Genomic DNA, 20221 nt, shown 5'->3' on the forward strand with positions numbered 1-20221 from the left:
GGATGGGAAGAGGACTCGAGGAGATGGAAGGCACGGCCACGCACGTGGCAGAGACACAGCCCAGAGAGGTGGGGCCACGAGCACTGCAGAGCGGGGACATGCGGGACCCGGGCCTCCCGCGGGCTGCGGGGAAGAGACCGACTCGGGATGGGCAGGGCCACGCACACCAGGGTGAGGGAGGGAATGGAAAAGTGATCATATTTTAATTAGTTTGAAAGCCTCTTGTCTTGTAGACTGTTCTGTTGAATTAGTTTTTTTGTATCGTAGTCAGACCTCTTTCTACACATGCCAATCCCAATGGTTGAAACCCTGAAATTATTAGGAATGCCATAATTAGATTGCAGAGGAAAAATATATCTGGGAATTTTTGAGTCTCTAAACACAGTACAGTTCAGAAATAAAGATCAAAATTTTATTTCCATGTTGGTAAGAAAAATAATTCCATGACTTCTGTAAACCATTGCATAAATGCCATAGTGTAGAAAAGTTTTAACAAGTGTTAACAATTTTAAACAGTTCACTTCAAGTAAATGAGAAATGCATTATAAATAATGTTTTGTATTAAGAACAATTTCATTCACAAAATCATTTATTTTTGTACACTCAAAACATTAACAGCTTCCATAAATTAATATGAGTAGAAATTCCATATTTATTTAGGGCCCAATTATGACCACAATTACACAAGCATAGTGTGACAGTAATAATATCAATACCTATATTTAATACTAGGATACTGTGAACAGCAATATAGAACAAAACAAGTATGTCTAATAATCTGCTATTCAAAGAAGACTAACACTAAGCCTGCAACATGTAGCTTGGGAATCTAACTGTAATTAGCATACTTCTGGTTAAATTACAGCTCCTAACTGTAAAAACCCTGAGAAATCACAATTTTAATCTATTATTCCCCAGGCTATAAAATAATTGTGACTACATAATGGCATTCACATTAAAAAATATATATTCTTACATAAATTAACACAGAACTTTGTCAAACATCAAAATGAATCTTGAAAATCTATTTAGTTTGCTTTTACGTATTTATCAAATTTAGGAAATTACCATACTGTAGTCTTGCTAAAATATAATTTTAATGTATCCAGTTTCTAGATAGTGTATGTAAGTGCAAATATGAATGCTTACAAAGGTCAGTTTTCACTTCAGACTTCTTCCAAACAGTCATCTCTAGTCAACTGCATGTATTTTCCTATCTTCCATTTTAAAGTACTGGTGTAAAAGTACATAATTATTTGTATTTGCAGTTGACCTGTTTTAATAAGATACAGAAAACTTTGCTTGTAATTCCTCATTAAAAAAAATACGTGAAGAACAAGTGTATTCTTTTCATATGACTGCTATGTATCATTATGCAGGGTTCAAGTGATCACCCAAGGACTCATCCATCTACAATTACAGCAAGCTGCCCAGTCAGGGAATTTCACACATAGGTATGTCTTTGGTATGATTTTTTTTCTTCTCCACAAAATGGCTTATCAATAATTTTTAAATGTCTGTAATTCAGCACCAAAGAAACTTAAATGGGAACACTTGCAAAACTTTCAGTACTGATGACACATACAATTATTTTCAAGATTCATCATTGTAAAACATAAGACAGACAACAAAAAGCAACGAACTACACATATTAGTCAATTTCCTTTAAAATGTAGAGCATATAAACTATAAATGTCAATGTGATTATTCACATTGCAAGTGTTGCTTACATTACATTTTTTGTGTCATGAGATTAGGAAAATCACCTATTAGTACAAAAAAAAAAAAAAAAAAAAAAAAGAGAGACCAAAAATAGTCCTAGGACATAGGCAAACGCACTAAAATAAACATGATGAATGTTAAATTTTGACAAATTAGCACAAAACTACATTTCCTTATTTAGTGGGTAACAAGTATCACATAGGGACAAGATAAAAGTGGCCTAAAGCTGTTTTCTTCTAAAATACCAAAGCATAATTTTTCACTATATTTCCAAATGTTTTTGTGAGCACAATGGTTGCAGAATCCTGTTCCACACTAGATAAATATAGTTAACCTGTGTCCAAAATAACTGTCTGTTCAAAAAAATACATAACATATTTTCAAACTCTAACTATGCATATTCTTTAACTTATGTAAGCAACCCTTATATAAGTGAATTTGCTTTAGTTCAAAATGCTGTTAAGGTTCAAAAATCAGTCTTTGTCATAGACTGCACAGATGCAAAAAATACATTAATACCTACAGCCAAACTTGGTAACCAAGTCCCGTTTAAACCGGCAGTATCTTGCTTCAGGACAGAAAAATGTTTTTGAAAAAGCAACTTTCAAGTCCAACAGTTTAGAGAAACTGTTAAAGTCAACAAAATCACAGTATTAAACCCAACTTTAAAGTGATCTTCAGACAAAATTTTGAAACAGAAGTAAGCAGAAATGTATTTTAATATTTTATCCTACTTCTCCCTTCCAAAAGGCCTCCAACATTCCTGCAGATCAACATGTCTCAGAGACACAAGGACAAATTTGTTCTCACAGAAAGCATGTCATGAGTTTTTGCCAACTCAAACCTTCACACACAGAATGATAAAAACCAAAGGAGATGGTGATTTCAGTACTATTGGCTTGGGCCCTTTACTGTTGCCAACAGAGTTCTAAAAGCTCAACAATAATAGTTTCTGTAAACCCCTTGTTTTTTGTTTTAGCATGACTGAACTTTGAATAGATTAACCCTTGCTGCCTGTGTGAACTCAGCTTCTTGTACTGAATATGGTCATACAGAGATACAAATCATGTAACACAGTAGTAGGTCATTTAAATATAAGTTGTATTAAGTGTCACACCTGAATTTAAGAGAAAAATGAGTAATGCAGGCAATTATTTCATGTAAGTAAAAATATACAGTGTTCCCATGCAGTAATTAACTTCTCCTCCTAAATTGCATGTTCCCAACCAAGTTCCCAAAGTAAGGATACTACTACCTTTTAAAACAATCACTGTGTCAAAGTGCCACTGCCTGATTATATACTTAAATAATTTTCTAGTTCCTTTCAAACACGCATTATTTCATTACTGAAAAAGTGTATTTTGAAATATTCATAAAAGCAAGAGACAGTCTAGTTACTGTCAAACTGTTCAATACAAAATTAAGCAACAGAAATTATTTGCAATTTTTTTAATGTCTGCTGCCATTTTATAGGATATTGGGCATAGGCACTTGGTAGTATTATATATATCATATCTGCTCCTGATCTGTACCACACAGGTTAGGAGATGTACAAAAACTTAAAGACTACAAACATCCACACTGAAGGATCCTACAGTATGCAGTTAACTCATAAATGGTAAAAAATTAGATAAGTTGTCATTTTGTGATTTAACAGTAAAATCAAGTGAAATATTTGAAGTTCACAGTACACATATAACATGACATATTATTGCATATTAAAAAATAAACTTTAGACCTGGAAAGCAGCTTGAAGCAATTTATAACATATTGTCTAACAAAACACAATAATTAAAAAGCGCTTTTATATTAATCAGTTATTCAAGCATCCAAGTAAACATAGTGTTAGACTGATTCCAAAATACTGGCTCTGGCATTCCACACACAAGAGACAAGGCAAAGGGACTATTTGTTCTGTTGAGTATGTAGTTATCTATGCATCCATCTTCTTGTAATGAAAATAAACACTCAATTTAAGTATTATGGCAACAGTTATGCAAAGTGATTACAGTGCAAATGAACCTACGCAGCTTGTGCACTAAGAATGTAAGTGGAAGTCAGAAAGGCTGTGATGAGAGTTGGAGGAGGGGAGATGAACAAGACTGAAATTGATATGCAAAGGTGAGCAAGCCTTATTCTCTACCTTAAAGCAACCACATTTCTCACATCAAAATGGAAATCAGTCTAGCACTATCAAATGGATTGATCATGAGTGATATGATTCCTTTACAAAATACAAAAGCATAAAATTATTTAATTCATGAACACAACAAAAGTACTATGCCTTTATGTTACCACAGATTATTTTTTTTCTTGCAGCAGGGACATTCTTCTTGTGCAGCTACACAGTGATCACAAAGTACATAATGTTGACACGGGTTCAGGATAATGGTACGATCACCTTCCTGACATACAATACACTTCTTTGACTGAAGCTGAAAAATCACCTGTAAAAAGATTATTGAACTCAATAAAAATTATTTCAAAGTATACAATTGCATTGTAGCAGCTTTAGTCTTGGCTGTCCTAAATAAACTTCTAATTTAGCAACACAAAGGACGATTTTTTTTTTGCATGACAGCTCAATTGAGGGTCATCAGAACAGAGCACAAACAGCATGTAAAGTAGCAGATGGAGGAGTTAGGTGCTTTAGAAAGGAAAATATCTAGGACTGAACCTCTTGCCTGAAATTTTCCTGCATAATTGGGATGTGTGATGCAAACAAGAAAAAACAACAAAGGGGGAAGTAGGATAGCAAATGTCACTCCAGCCTACAAGAAGGGCAAGAAGGAGGACCCGGGTAACTATAGACGGGTCAGCCTCACCTCCATCCCTGGAAAGGTGATGGAATAACTTGTCCTTGGCACTATCTCTAGGCATATCAAGGACATGGGGGTCATCAAGAGCAGTCAACATGGTTTTACCAAGGGTAAGTCATGTTTGACTAACCTCATAGCCTTCTATGAGGAAATTACTAGGTGGATAGATGATGGTAGAGCGGTAGATGTGGTCTATCTTGATTTCAGTAAAGCATTTGACACCGTCTCCCACAGCATCCTTGTAGATATGTTGATCAAGTATGGGTTTGATGATCAGGCAGTGAGGTGGATCAAGAACTGGTTGAAAGGAAGAAGTCAGAGAGTTGTAGTCAATGGGGCAAAATCTAGTTGGAGGCCTGTGACTAGTGGAGTCCCTCAGGGGTCGGTACTGGGACCGGTGTTGCTCAACATCTTCATCAACGACCTGGATGAGGGTACAGAATGTACCCTCAGCAAGTTTGCTGATGACACCAAGCTGGGAGGAGTGGCTGACACACCAGAAGGCTGTGCTGCCATTCAGAGAGACTTAGACAGGCTGGAGACTTGGGCGGGGAAAAACCTGATGAAGTTTAACAAGGGGAGGTGTAGAGTTTTGCATTTGGGGAAGAAAAATGTCATGCACCAGTACAGGTTGGGGGCTGACCTGCTTGAGAGCAGTGTAGGAGAAAGGGACCTGGGGGTCCTGGTAGACAGGAGGATGACCATGAGCCAGCAATGTGCCCTTGTGGCTAAGAAGGCCAATGGCATCCTGGGGTGCATTAGAAAGGGTGTGGTTAGTAGGTCAAGAGAGGTTCTCCTCCCCCTCTATTGTGCATTGGTGAGGCCGCATCTGGAGTATTGTGTCCAGTTCTGGGCCCCTCAGTTCACAAAGGACAGGGAACTGCTTGAAAGAGTCCAGCGCAGAGCCACAAAGATGATTAAGGGAGTGGAACATCTCCCTGATGAGGAAAGGCTGAGGGAGCTGGGTCTCTTTAGTTTGGAGAAAAGGAGACTGAGGGGTGACCTCATCGATGTTTACAAATACGTAAAGGGTGAGTGTCAAGAAGATGGAGTTAAGCTTTTTTCAGTGATGACCAGTGATAGGACAAGGAGTAATGGATACAAATTGGAGCATAGGAGGTTTAAGGTGAATATCAGAAAAAAATTTTTTACTGTGAGAGTGACAGAGCACTGGAACAGGCTGCCCAGAGAGGTCGTGGAGTCTCCTTCTCTGGAGACATTCAAAACCCGCCTGGACACATTCCTGTGTGATGTGCTCTGGGTGACCCTGCTCTGGCGGGGGGGTTGGACTAGATGATCTTTCGAGGTCCCTTCCAACCCCTATGATTCTAAGTAAGCCTTTTTCATTATCATACTCCTTCATTTTGCCATTTCAAACCACTGTTACATTTTCTCTTGCCATGGGAGATATTCACAAAATGGAAGCATCCCAAATGTGAGATACTTTGAATAAAACTACTGATAGAGACTTCAAGGAGGATGTTACAACTGCAAATAAATGCAATAAGCCATATCAACCCTAATAAGGAACAAGATTAATTTAAAAGTATCTAAAAGCCATGCTAATTTTTTGAAGAATAAGACATGGTTCAGACTAAGAGCTCAGAATGCTGCATGTGGCATTGCCTAAAACAGCAACTTTCTCGAGGAAGTAAGAGCTAGGTAAGAAGAAGCCACAGTGGTAAAAGAAACCTGAGAAACTGAGAAGTTGGAAAAGGTGGTAAGGGTTCTGATGACTCCAGTCTGGCTGACATGCCTTCTATTCCAGGATGTAATTACTTCTTTGGCAAGAGCTCCCAAGGCTCTTTTGCTCCTTTTTAGAATCTCTTAGGAGAAAAACAACAGTGGTCTCTAACCCAATCCAGAATGCTGTAAATGTACCTGATAACAGGAGCTGGGTAACTAGCAGTTCTCATCCTCATCCACCCATTTTATTGACAAAGACTTAAAAATCATGTTTTAAACTCTTCAAAAGAGAGACAGGTTCTTTTTTAAGGCTGTAAATCATACTGGTACAGATGGCACTGGACAGGAGATGCACTGAGACAAAGAAGATACTACTGAACTCAAAACAGTTACTGGAGTATGGCAGATTGTCTCAGTAGTGGAACATTTTAAACTTTTTTTGTCTGGACAGTCCTGTCACAGTAAAAACAAAACAGCAAGAACTGGTGTCCTATGTGGTGTCACTGCCCTTTGAGACTGCAGAGGAGAAGGCAATGTGAAACCAAGTTGCACCCAGCAAAGTTTGAGGTATGTCTCCTGGAAAACTAGCCATTATTATCTTCCTTGATGTGCTCAGGAGTGGCACCTGATATTCCCAGCTTTGAGAGCCCTGAGAAATGCCCTCGATCTCCCAGTGAAAGAGCATTCTAAATTTTGGGAGAAACTGAGTCTGGATTCAAGAGAAGGTGAAATACAGAAATATGCCACTAAGGTGATTAAGGGACTGAAGTATCTGACACATGAGGAGAGACTGAAAGAGCTGGGATCATTTAGCCTGGAGAAGATACGGCATCTTACCAGTGTGTATAAATACCAGATGGAAGGGAGTAAAAAAGACAGGGAAAGCCTCTTCTCTACTATATCCAGTGGAAGAAGAGGCAATGGGCACAAATTAAAATACAGAAAATTTCACACAGACATAAGAAAATAACTTTTCTTAGTGTGAGAACAGTCAAACACTGGAAAAGGTTGCCCTCAGACGTGGTGGACTCTCCATCCTCAGAGATATTCAAAACACAACAGGGCAATACCTTGAGCAACATGCTTAAGTTGACCCTTCTTTGAGCTGGGGGTTGGACTGGATGATCTGCAGAGGTCCCTTCTAACGTCAATGATTCTATACTCCAAGTCTGTACTGGCCTTTCTGACTACACAATTCCTAGCAGCAAACCTCATCACCTACCTTCTAAACAAGTTTAAAGCATGTAACTATTTTAACTCTTAAGGGCAACAAATTTTATTTATTTAGGTAGTGCCCAAAATGTTGGGGGTAAAAGCTGGCTTTAATTTATCTTTTTTTATCACCCCAGTAATTCCTGTGAATGATTTATTTCTTCCCATAGCTCACTAAAAAATTAGAAGAATCCATTAGGTTGAGGAATCTGAACCATTCTCTGTTCCAGAAAAGTCACACTGAGTAAGAGCAATGCTGCTCTTTGAAATGATGTGCGATGCAAGTGTATTACTGAAAGTCACTGAGCTGCCAGTTTCAGTGAATCAAAATGGTTATGCAGATGAAGTAACTCACCTCATCTAGTGTTTCTAAATCTAAGTGCAGTCGATTCTGTAAGGAACGAAGCTTTGGCAAGGATATCTTCTCTGTATCTCCATCATTTTTCATATAAGGTAATGTAGTAGATAGACAAACAGCCAATTGCACCTTCAGCTTTTTTAACTTATTTTCCACTTCCTGCTTCTTCTGAAGAGCGAGCTGTTTGTCTGCATCTGCAATGTCAGCACGTTCTTTTGCTTCTTGAGCCTCTTTTTGCCATGCATCACATGCCTGGGAGAAACAGATTTCCAGAATATAGAAAATAAATGTTTTCAATTAACAACAGACGAGCAAATTCAAAAGCTTTCAAAGATGCATGTAATCTCTAATTCTAGACATAACAATGCATTTTCTGTCAAATTTAATGATTGTCCCTATTTATCCTCTCTTCTAATTAACAACTCATCTTGTCTTAATGTAATTTTTAGGTATGTCACTGTTACTTGTCTGTAAACAGACACAGGTCTTTTGGAGCTCTATAAATGGATCACATTTTAAACATTAAATTCAAAATTTAATGTCAAAAGACATCAAAAACTATCAGAATTTAGTACAGTTATTTAGCTACTCCTTGACACAGAGAAAACAACCTTAGGGGAAGGAAAGGACTACAGAAAATGCATTACACTGGCAGTTAGCAAGAACCACTTTGACCGCTGAGATGGCTAGATACCGTCCAGGTACACTATACAGCCACAGCTGCTGGCAAGACTATTTTTATGTGCTTATCTGAAAGAGGTATGGCAAGGAATGTATGTGTTTAGTTACTTAAACATCAATACATGTTGTTGTCCAACCCTATCTTGAATATGTGTTAAGTGTCCCTGTCTGGAGGCAGATCAACTTTCAGAAAATGACTTGCCCTTTAAAAAGCTCAGTTTCCTTTATGTCACTAGCTCATTTTAAAGATAGAAAAAAATATTCCTTTGACAAGTTGTAATAAAACTTTGGGTCCAAGGATAAGAAGAAATTTTAAAAGGAAAAGCTGTGGGAGCTGCTTGTTTGTTAAAAAAAAAAAAAATCTATATAACTGAATATAACTGTAAATTAGTGTACCTGTTTTACTTGCTGCCAAGATTCTTCCCATTGTTTTAGCTTTCTCTTGGCATCATCAAGTTCCTGTCTTACTCGAGTTAGCTCATTTCCACTGGTGTTTGAACTTATTGAGGGGCCAGGGCCGCTGCTCAGTACTGGGGATGGAGTAGGGGAGAAGCCCCCAGCTACGAAGTCCCAAATGCTCCCTGTAACCCCATTTAAACCTGTAAAACAAAAGCAGAAAAAAAACACAACAAAACCTCTGCCTGCACTACTGAAAAATGTTTCACAGGCAGAACCAAACAGATGTGCCACATACACAAAATCTGTACTTTTATCTGCAAGACTCATCACGTTATTTCACTACCTTCAGAAATGGGACAGTCTGGAAAATGTTTGCAGTATTTAAAAAAATTCAGGAGACTTGCCATGTTGCATTTTTTGTAGCTTTTAATGAAAGACAGTACGATCCACAAATGAAGGAAGAGTGGGAATTTATTTATACACAAAAAATTTTGTTCCTAACAGCTCACACAATTTTAATTCTTTCTCTGTTTGATATTTTCCTTTAGCAAAATGCTGCAGCTAAAATGTATTCCCTGCTGCCTGTATGCCAACTGCTGTATTTTACCCCTTTCAAATGCCTTTGTAAATATTTCCTCTTCCAATAGTTCTTTTTCCCTTCACTAGGAATGGAAGCTCACTCCTTTAATTTTTTCACACATACCACATATAACTCCATTATCAGCAGTGTTATCAATTACAATACCCAGGTTTTGTTGTCCAGATTCAGTCCTAAGAAGTATGCAAAGCCTTGATCTGAACATTTCTTACCTGCCATTGAGTTCCCTCTTACAATACACAAGCTGCAGCCTTCAACTTACTTACCTAAAGAGTTGTGAGAAGAGGCCGAGGTACCTAACATACTGTGTTCTGTCTTCAGAGGCTGAGGAGCCACAGTGGATGAAACAAAAGACTGAGACAGCGACTGTGAAAGAGAACTGAGTGGAGAGGCTGAAAGGGATGATGATGAATGCAAAGAGGAGGAACGAACAAGAGAGCCTGGAATATTGACAGGTGCTGAACTTCCCAGTAATCTTGGACCTGTATGTGTAGTAGGGGGGAAAAAAAAGAAAAAATTGTTCCAAAGCAGTACACAGCACTCTCAGTATTTCTCTGAAAAAAGTTATCATATGTAAATTCAATTATATATACAAAGACCTTCCATGCAAAAAAAACCCAAAAAAACCCACAACAAAAAAGCAACTTTATCTCCAGAAATATTTTTTAGATTGAACACTTGAAAGTAGTTTTCCAAGTGCCTGAAAACAGAATTTGCAGCTTTGTGCAGAAATGGCCTCATCTGCAGCTACAAAGCAAGAGAAAAGCACTTTTCAGATCAAGTTAATTGACTTACTTATTTACAGCCGACAACTAATGCAATTGGAGAAACTAACAAAAAATTAAAGGATTAAGAACAATTTTTAGTTTTTTATTGTAATACATACAGTGGAGTTAAGCAAGACCACATACCTTGAAAATCATTCTCAGCATAATAATTAGACATAGCTCAATTTACTTCCTCCATATACTTCTGCTTTTGTTCAGTACCTTTTAAAAATGTCAAATGTACTTAACTCTATGAAAACTGAGTTTGAAATAAAGTAAAAATTAATAATAACTTAAGTCAAAGTTAGTCAAACAAAGTCAAACAAATGCATGGTTCGCAATTTCCTAAAATAATTATAATAATAAAATATAGGTAATAAAAAAAGAATGCTCAATCATGCAGTTACTTAAATAAACATGCACAGATGCATCGTTCTAGTCAGGAAATAGTTAAATATTTACTGTGAATGTTCTTCATCAGTATGTTTGAACAGCAACTAAAAACGACATCAACTTTTCTTAAAAAAAAATAAAGCAGTCAAATGCTTATACTTAAAGGGTCATAATTCTAGTTTTCTGGTTTTGCTTAAAACAGGTGAATTCATCTGATCATAGAAACAATCCTTTCAGAAGTATTTTGAAATAAAAGACAGGGATGCACATTCTGCATTGCCACAACGTTTTTAAAAAAACGCATCTTTAAATAGTAAATGTTACCGAGGTCAGCCTCATGACCAAGTATGTGAGGAAAATACAGGACAGACACATGAACACAGATGTACATAACATACCATGTTTGCAACCATGTTTGCAAACATGTTTGCAAGAGGAACAAGGAAGCACCAAAGTAAACAGTTTAGTTAAAAAAAATCTGGCCAAGTAAGAATTCTTGTAAAAATTAAGAGCCAACATAAAGCCCCCAAACACTGTATGAAACGGTAGAAGAACCATCCCTTTTCTGGTTCTTAAAGTAGTCTTCAAAACTAGATGAATTTTGGCAAATAAAATCTGCCTGCATTTCTTGAGTTTATAGGGCAATGTTTTGGTAGTGGGGCAGCAGGGGTGGCCAGGAGGTGCCAGGGCCTGCCCCATGCCAGACACAGCCAGCACTGGCCGGCCCCAGAGGACCCACCATAGGACACAGCTGCATTCTTAAGCCACACTGGTAGCACCTCCGGGAGAACATATTTAAGAAAGGGCAAAAAAATGCCACACAGGCACAGTAGGAAACAACAAGTGTGAGAAATAGCCATGCAAATACCAAGGTCAGAAAAGAACAAAGGGAAGAAAGTGCTCCAATCACTGGAGCAGCGATTTCCCGGCAGCCCATGGAAGGTCTGGAAGAGACCATGGTGGAGCAGGTACTTCCCTACACTCCATAGAAGAGACTACAATACAAGGTGGAATCTCCCTGCAGCCTGTGGACAGGATCAGGTCAGAGCAGGTGGATATTGCCTGAAGGAACAGCAGCGTGTGGAGAAGCCATGCTGGTGCAGGTTCTCCTGACAGGCACTGCAGCCCATTCAGAGGACACATGCTGGAGCAGGGACAAGTGTGAGGAAGAAAGAGAGGCAGATAAGAACTGCTATGAACTGGTACCCCTCATTCCCCATCCCTCTCTAGTGCTTAGGAAGTGGGAGATAGAAGAGTCGAGCCTGGGGAAAAGGTGGCAGGGTATTGCTGTAGTTTTTCTCCTTGTCTCTCAACATTGAACTCAATTTCAACTGGCAATAAACCGATTTTCCCCAGGTTAAGTTTGTTTTGCCTGACACAGCAACTGGTGAGCAATTTCCCTGCTCTTATGCTGACCCATGAGCTTTTTCATCCTATTTTCTCCTGCAGTCCTGTTGAGGAGGGGGAGTGAGAGAGCAGCTGGATGGGTGTCTGGCTACCCACCAAGGACAATCTACTAAACTGCACAAACTGTCCTCCACATACAAATAAAATTGGTTACAGTATTTCCTTCTTCATGGTACTTGCAAGAAAGCATAACCATTCCTGCAGTATAGAACAAGGCAGTAAATTAAAAACCAGTCAAACTATAGCGTCAGGAGAATTGTTGAGCCTGACATCAATAGCAGAGAAATAAATCTGAAATTGCACACATTATCAGTTTATTTCCAGATCTGTATGAAGGGGAGTATCATGAACAATAATGGAAAACAACTGTCCTCTTTCACTGCAAAGGAAGCACTTGGAGGAGGAAAAATTTGAATCTTTCTAGAAATTTGTGTTATTTCTGAAAAGAAGCAATTTAGAGTTGCTTATAATACATACTTTCCTGAGGGAGTGAGAGCACTTCGTGTTCACTTGGGTCAAAATGATTTCCATGCCCCAACACAAAGTTTTGAATCTGTAATACTTGGGTACTGTCCTATACACTGTGGTCCCAGTGACAAGTTACATATTCCAACAACATTATGTATAGCTATATATTTGTTAAAGCCAGTGTACTCAAGATACAACTGTTGTCTTAAAGGAATAAAAACTGCATAATGTATAGAGACACTAAGTGCAAGCTTTTCTTCTTGGAGCAAGTCAGCAATAATAAACTAGGGCATAGCTATAGTTGTTTTACACTTTGTGTCTAGGGCCACAGGGCAAGAAGGAAATGGGAAAATACAGTTTTGTTTGCTCAAGTGGAAGCTGAATATACATGCACAAACAACTTAATAATCAGCAGAAACGTCCTTCAAAGAAATGCAAGCAAAACAGGTATCAGAAAAAAAGGGAAGCAGTACAAATAAATCTGTTCTCTTGCTCTATGACTCTCAAAAGAGTATGATAATGAAATTATAGCTCCTCAATTTTAATTTCCTATTTTGATCTCTCAATTATTTTCCCTTTTTTACTTTCAGAAAGAAAATATGGCATTTTAATTTCTTGATGTTCCTCCCACCCTTCATTCTTCCTCCCTTGCTCTCTCTTTCATGCACTGTTCTCCTTTGCTATGTTTTCCACTCCCCTCGTTCACAGAAGAGGGCAACTTCCCAGTCAAGCTTAAGCATAATGCCTTCCTGTAAATGTATGCATGTCCTTCCATCAACTATTATGCTATGGGAGCAAGCTGTTAAGTATGTTAAAAAAAAATCCAAAACATTTACTAGACTGATCCCTTGAAAAATACAGACAGATAGTGGCGCAGTCCCTTTACGCCACAAAGTTAAACAGCTGGAACAAAACTGAGGACTCTTCTTCAGAGTCCTTCCTGTCTGTAACTACCATGATAAGTAAAACTTTATAAAAGCAAGAAAATTTTACAAATTGGAACTCTTACTTGGTAATCCAAGGTCACTGCTGTCTTGATCTTCTGCTTCTCTATCTATGGGTGCAACGTTCACATCATTAAAATGCAAATCTAAAGCAGAACCTGTTAAATAAAACATTTTATCAATTCATTATCCTTGAATTATCCATAAAATAGCATGATGACTGCAATGAGGAAACCTTATTTGACTATTTTCATTTGTGCTTCCATCACCCAACTCTTTCGCATCTAGGTCATGATTTTAAAGCATATTACAGACATACAGTGAAGGATACCCTCTATTTTCTAAAAGGGAAAACTTTCATATATACAGCTTTTTTAACTGGTGAGAGGAACAGAGGATAATGGAGAGGTAGCTGTCTACCTCAATTTTCAATAAATCTGTGTCACCTGTTGTGCTAAGACACAGAAAAAGAGGAAAATAAAATCTGGATACCCTAACCCAAACAATAATCCTCACCTTTCAGCAGGATTGAAAAAGCAGCTTGGCATCCAACAGTCAGAGGGAGGAAGCCCTCTCTGCATCATCCTTTTGGCCTAAAGGGATATGCCCTAGCTTTTCAGTATTTTCCAGGAATAACCTTCTCTTGGAGACAGGTGCCTAAGCCTCTCCTTCTATACATCACAGTAAGAAGTGGGGAGAGATGGCCTCGTTTTATTTGATCACTCAAGTCTTAGAATGGCCACAAGTGCTCTCGGAAACCCAGGTTAAAGGTCCCTCTTCCCTCCTGAGTTCCGGATCCCCACTGACACACTGTGCCTTCCCTATCTTTGCCCTTTACATAGGTAAGGGCCTTCCATCTGTGACACTGCAGCCTGCCTGTCTTGCCCTTTCACCCAGCTGCTCCGGTAGCACCTTCCAGACTCTCTGAGGTAGCTTGTTTCCGTTCTTTTCTTATGCTCACCATCTGGACCCGTCAACCCTCAGAGTATTGTTATGGTAGGTTCTCCAGGGAACTAACTACCACTACTGAATCATACTTCCTTTCCCCTCTTCTCCTACTCCTGATCGTAGCTTTTGATTTACATTAGAGGGACCATCTCAACAACAAGTTGTTGACACATCTCAATAACAAGTTAGCACACAGCATCATCCACTGACCAAAGCGTGCTTCAGTTAACCCTAATATCACAAGTAGGAAGAGCCCACAAGGAGTTTGGGTTGGTCTTAATGAAAAATTACAGCTAATATCAGAAAAGTATCACCTGAGAGGGAATCAGCCACTGTATTGGAGAGGATATCCAAGAGAGGATGCCCGTCTGCGCTGCCTGCCACTTCTTTTCACACCTGGCTGCTGGAAGAGTTATCTTTCCCTTTCTTCTCTCTCATTTCTTATGTTTCTATATTTATCTGGAAATAATTTTTACCATTATGTGCCATCAGCTCTGTAACCCACTAATACATCTTCACACACCTCAACATCCTTAAAGCAAAATCACCACACACCTGTGAGAGCAAATCTCTCATCACTATGCTGCAGGATATGCTGAGAGAGATCCCTCTCACTTTCACCCAGTGAAGATGTTCCACTTTCAAAAAATTAAAAATTCTCCCAATTGTGAAAAGAGAGGCTTTAAGATCCCACCAGTAGCATCATTACTATCTTGAAACAGGGAAACAAACTTTTTTTCAAGCCCTTGCAATTCCCCACATCACTCAGGTGTTATTAACATCTGAAGCTATTTGCATTGCCTGGCTCAGCATGTTGCTACCAAGTATGACAAGCAGTAACAATACCACCATAAAGCTCACACAAATTATACTCCTCAAATAGCAAATAAAATCTAAGCCTGCACCCTTACTAAATCACTAATCTGTCAGTTCTTCTCATGTGAAACCTTAATTCATTCTACCATACCCATCCTCCCCTGCCACAAAAAGCACTGACATGTCTCTTTACTGTTTATTATCTAGATTTTCAAAGCTTTATCTCTGATACCTTGCAGCTCTCTCAGATTCCACCTCATATGGTGGAGTGCAGGGAGAGAACACAAACAGCATCTTAAGATCACAACATATAGGGAAAGCAAAAGGTTAAACACCAATTTTCTTTGAATGGCAAGTCTCCCAAAAAGGCAAAATCCCCATGCTTGGGTATCCAATAGAAAGCAACAGAAGCAACTAAAACATTTGGAGGGGAGGTCCACCCAGACCCTAACACAGACAACAGCGTGGAGTATCAGGCTGGCAGATGCCCTCTAATGTTAAGGTCCTCCCTTCTCCCTACAATCACTTGAGTTGTTTCCCTTCACTGCTGCCCATTCCCTACTTACTCCTTTCCAAATCTGTCTCCTTTGAAACTTTGCTCATCTAATTTCTCTATTCTCTTTAAAAATATATTTTTTTCTATTTTTCAGGAGGACTCCAAACACCTTGCAGCCTTTATGTTCTCAGATTATGCTTCTTCCTTTTTTTACCAGAACAAAACCAGACAACTCAACCAATCTCCCTTGGCTCTGACAGTAGGCTGCAGCAATATACCTTCTTCTACTCCATCACTCCTCATTTTTCAGCATACTGTCCAAGCCTCAATGCTAAACAGTAATTCTATCTGACTGGTATGCTTATTCCCAACTCCTCTGCACTCATCTCTTCCCCAGTTCTTGCAGATTATTGCTCAGAGAGCAGACAGAGCTCCCCATGAGATCAAGTTAAAGGATAAAGGGTCAGAGAAAGGGCTATAGATCCCACTGTCTGGCAAAGCTTCCTCAGCCCTTGCTAATGGAACTCTCCTGCATTTCCTCTAATCCTTTATCCAAACCCATCCATGCCCTTTTCCCATAGTCAATCACTCCTTCCCTTGCTGCAGCTCTTTTTTGATCCCTTTTTTTTAAACGATCCTTCAGTCCATCACTTCCTACAAGAACACTATGTATTTATTGTCTGTTCTACAATAATGTCCTAATTTTCTGCTCTATTCAAATTATGTGCAGCACTTTATTTTCAACGCCATCCTGAATATCCATGAAGCAGAACACAGGGAAAATAATTTTCATATATATGAAATTCTTTTAAAGGAAAAAACCCCAAATCTACACAGCTGCCATAAAGTACACTAACTTATACATACATGAGACATGTATTTTATAATTCATATTATGTTAACAGCATACTGAAAACTGTTTTAGAATTACATCTTTAGACAGCAGCTCATATTCTAACTCAGAGGAATCAAAACTCTCATGCTCAAAACCAATCTCATTGGGACATGGGAAACACAGCATATCACTGTTTAAACAACTTTGCAACACTTGCTTAAAAATTATACTGAATTAGCACCACATCTAATATACAGAAATCAGACTGTCTTTTGTTATGAGTTACCTGTTACAGCCAACTAGCCTCTACTTATTCCAGAAGGAATATTTATCTTGACAAAAATGTGATTTCTTTCCATAGTATATCTTAAAGTATTAATCATAAGCCAATTATATTACTTGCAATAATTCTGCTCATTCTAGTTCTGAAATTCAAAAATAAATAAAAATTTATTTTCTGTTCTAACATGCAGATCATCAAACAAACCTTTAAGCAAAGCAAGCTATACCTTGCGAGACTGCAGAAAAAGATCCACTATTTAATATTCTGCATAATTACTTCCTAAAAATATTAGAAGACCAAATGCCTAACTTACCATGCTGAAGTGCTGACTCACTGTCTGCAGTCTCCTGGTTGCTGCTACACATCAATTTAAACACGGAAAGCTTCAAGTGCACCAGCTAATCACAGAGACTCCCTGATCATGTGACTTATGCCACAGAATGTGAAATACGTTACCTTCCAAATCTCAACATTCCCTGCCACAGCCTCCTGAATAAACCACATTTTGTGTAAAAGTGCCACAAATTTCAGCGAGTTTCTGGGTAACACTAAATGAAGGGGAGCAGCTGATACACTCGATTTCAGGACTGCTGATAAGAATCTTGAAAGGCCGGAGAACAGAATTCTGATGAATGACACATTCAACATGTTCTGTGGCAATAAAAGCTAACAGCATATTTGACTGCATTAGTAAAAGTGGCACCAGCAGGCTGGGGGAAGTGACTGTTCCTCTCTATCCAGCACCTATGAGACCATAGCAGGAGGACCACAGCCAGTTTTTAAGTTCCTAGTGTCTAATTATTACTGAAATATTTATCCATTTTCCACATAAACAGCCTAGCTGGTCGGAAGCACAGAATACGCTCTGGGCAAATGACAGCAATTTTTGAAGTGAGTATGTCCCAGAAACTGTCTTGTGCACCCAGAAAGCAACAGCTTCTCTTCTTTGTGTCCTTTGAGATCTCGTCCACATAGCATGAACAAAATACTTTGGCACTGAACATACAAATAACCAGGTGAACCTCACGAGGTTCAACAAGGCCTAGTCCAGGAGCCTGCACCTGGGCTGGGGCAACCAGAGGTAAGAATACAGGCTGGGGAAAGTGCTGCTAGAGAGCAGCCCTGTGGGAAAAGACCTGGGGGTACTAGTGGATCAAAAGCTGGACATGAGCCATCAATGTGCAATTGCAGCCCACAAGGCCAAGCACATCCTGGGCTGCATCCAAAGAAGTGTGGCCAGCAGCTCAAGAGAGGCGATTCTGCCCCTCTACTCTGCTCTGGTGAGACCTCACCTGGAGTACTGCATCCAGCTCTGGAGTTCCCAACACAACAAGGATGTGGACCTGCTGCAGAGCATCCAGAGGAGGGCCACAAAAATGATCAGAGGGCTGGAGCACCTCTCTTACGAAGACAGGCTGAGGGAGTTGGGGTTGTTCAGCCTGAAGAAGAGAAGACTCCAGGGAACCTAATCAAGACCTTCCCATACCTGAAAGGAGCCGAAAAGGCTGAGAAAGAGCTGTTTGCTAGGGCATGTAAGGACAGGATGTGGGGTAATGGTTTTAAGCTAGAAAAGGGTAGATTTAGGTTGGACAATAGGTAAAAGTTTGTTAATATGAGGGTGGTGCATCACTGGAACTGGTTGCCTTGAGAGGTCGTGGGGACCTCAGCCCTGGAGACATTCAGTGTCAGGCTTGATGGGACTCTGTGCAGTCTGCTCTAGTTGGAGATGTTCCTGCTTATTGCAGGGGGGCTGCACTAGATGACCTTTATAGGTCCCTTCCAACCCAATACATTCTATGATTCTATTACTTACCTATTACAAATTCAACTGTGTTATTGCCAGAATAGAATGGGAGAGCTTTGGTGCTGAGAGCACAGGCAGTTGTAGGAGATGAACTATCTGATCCAGCACTGGATGCCAGACCGGAAGTTATACTCGAAGCAAGTGGGTTAACCACTGAAAAAACACTGAGATGATTCTGTTAAAAAAAATACAAACAACATATATATATATATACACACACACACACAAATGTATGTGCAAACATATAAAGTAAACAGAACATATTTTAAAAAATAGTTATTTTTAATTCAAACAGAAAAAAAAAAACACAACAGAAGAACCCTCTGAATTAATGGATTAAGATATTTTTCTTTATCATTTACCAGAAAGTGCATTTCTCCAGTGTGGCTGGATATCACTACCACTTGAGGGAATTGTGCTTTCAGAACAAAAGGTGTATCAATACTTGCAAATAAGCTCTACAAACATCATTACTTAGCTGAAGTCTAATGCTCCTCTTCAAAAGGAAAATATCTATTGAGGAATTGTACCATTTTGTTATGCATTTGTATGCAAATTCCATTCTATAGTGGTTTTTTGCTCAGCAAATTTTCTCGTCAGTTCATCTAAATGTAATTGGTACATAAACTGACTTCCAGTTTACAGATAGTTGAGAAACATGACCGCACAGCACACGTCTCATATTATAAAATGACCTGTACCTGTGCTACTTCTTTCTAGCTGAACATTTTTTCATATAAATCAACATTTAAATTATAAAATGTAAGAAATCCAAACAAAATGTAACCATGTAACATGGTAAAATGAAAAATAACTTTGCAAAGTCTACAGGAACTTGGTGCAGAGTTTCCAGTATATTAATTCATTTTTTATTGTTTATTGCCTCCCATCTTTCAGTGAATAAAATCAACATTTAACTGACTGAATCAACCCACATAACCTCCCATTGCCTTCCACGTGACAAGCAGTGATTGTGCAGTATCTACTCTTCTGATTTCTACTAATATCACAGAAAAATTCTATTTAAAAGGTAGATAAAATGCGAGATTGAGGCTGATAATGACCGTAAGAACAATTCCTTTTCTTAAAAAGCAGGAACAAACTGAAATACAGAAATTTCCCTTTAATCACAAAAAAATTCTTACTGCGATGGTGATCAAACACTAGAATGTGTTGCCCAAAGAGGCTGTGGAGTCTTCCTTTTTGTAGATATCCAAAACACTACTAGACAAGGCACTGAGCAACGTGCTCTAGCTGACCTCACTTTGATAAGGGTGTAGATGAGACTGCAGACTTCCAGACATAAAACAGTTTGGGCTGGAAGGGACCTTTAAAGATGACCTAGTCCAATCCCGCTGCTGAAGGTGAAATGCTTGAAATGATGCTCAAAGCCCTACCCAACCCAATCTTGAATGCTTCCAGGGATGGGGCATCCACAACTCCTCTTGGCAACCTGTTCCAGTGTCACACCACCCTCATAGTGAAGAATTTTGTCATTATATCCAAACTAAATCTACCCTCCTTCACACAGCCTTTTCCAACGCTCAATCTCACATGCACAGTAAAAAAGACTTTTCATATGTTT

General features: G+C 38.9%; 1 protein-coding gene across 13 annotated transcripts in view; it reads right to left on the reverse strand.

The window, feature by feature from the left end:
* Positions 1–390: 390 nt before the first annotated feature.
* Positions 391–20221, reverse strand: part of UNKL (unk like zinc finger) — a 46538-nt gene continuing 26707 nt past the window's right edge. For 11 of the 13 annotated variants that reach the window (XM_051632556.1, XM_051632558.1, XM_051632554.1 and 8 more), the window contains 6 exons: positions 18646–18811; positions 13520–13612; positions 9742–9957; positions 8875–9077; positions 7795–8049; positions 391–4169 (listed from right to left, as the gene is read on the reverse strand). In XM_051632556.1, the coding sequence (XP_051488516.1) occupies positions 4014–4169; positions 7795–8049; positions 8875–9077; positions 9742–9957; positions 13520–13612; positions 18646–18811 (1089 nt within the window). In that variant the 3' untranslated portion in view covers positions 391–4013. The other 2 variants (XM_051632555.1, XM_051632565.1) reach the window with 2 other exon arrangements.

The sequence above is a fragment of the Apus apus genome, chromosome 14, assembly GCF_020740795.1.
Source record: "Apus apus isolate bApuApu2 chromosome 14, bApuApu2.pri.cur, whole genome shotgun sequence".
Lineage (NCBI taxonomy): Eukaryota > Metazoa > Chordata > Aves > Apodiformes > Apodidae > Apus > Apus apus.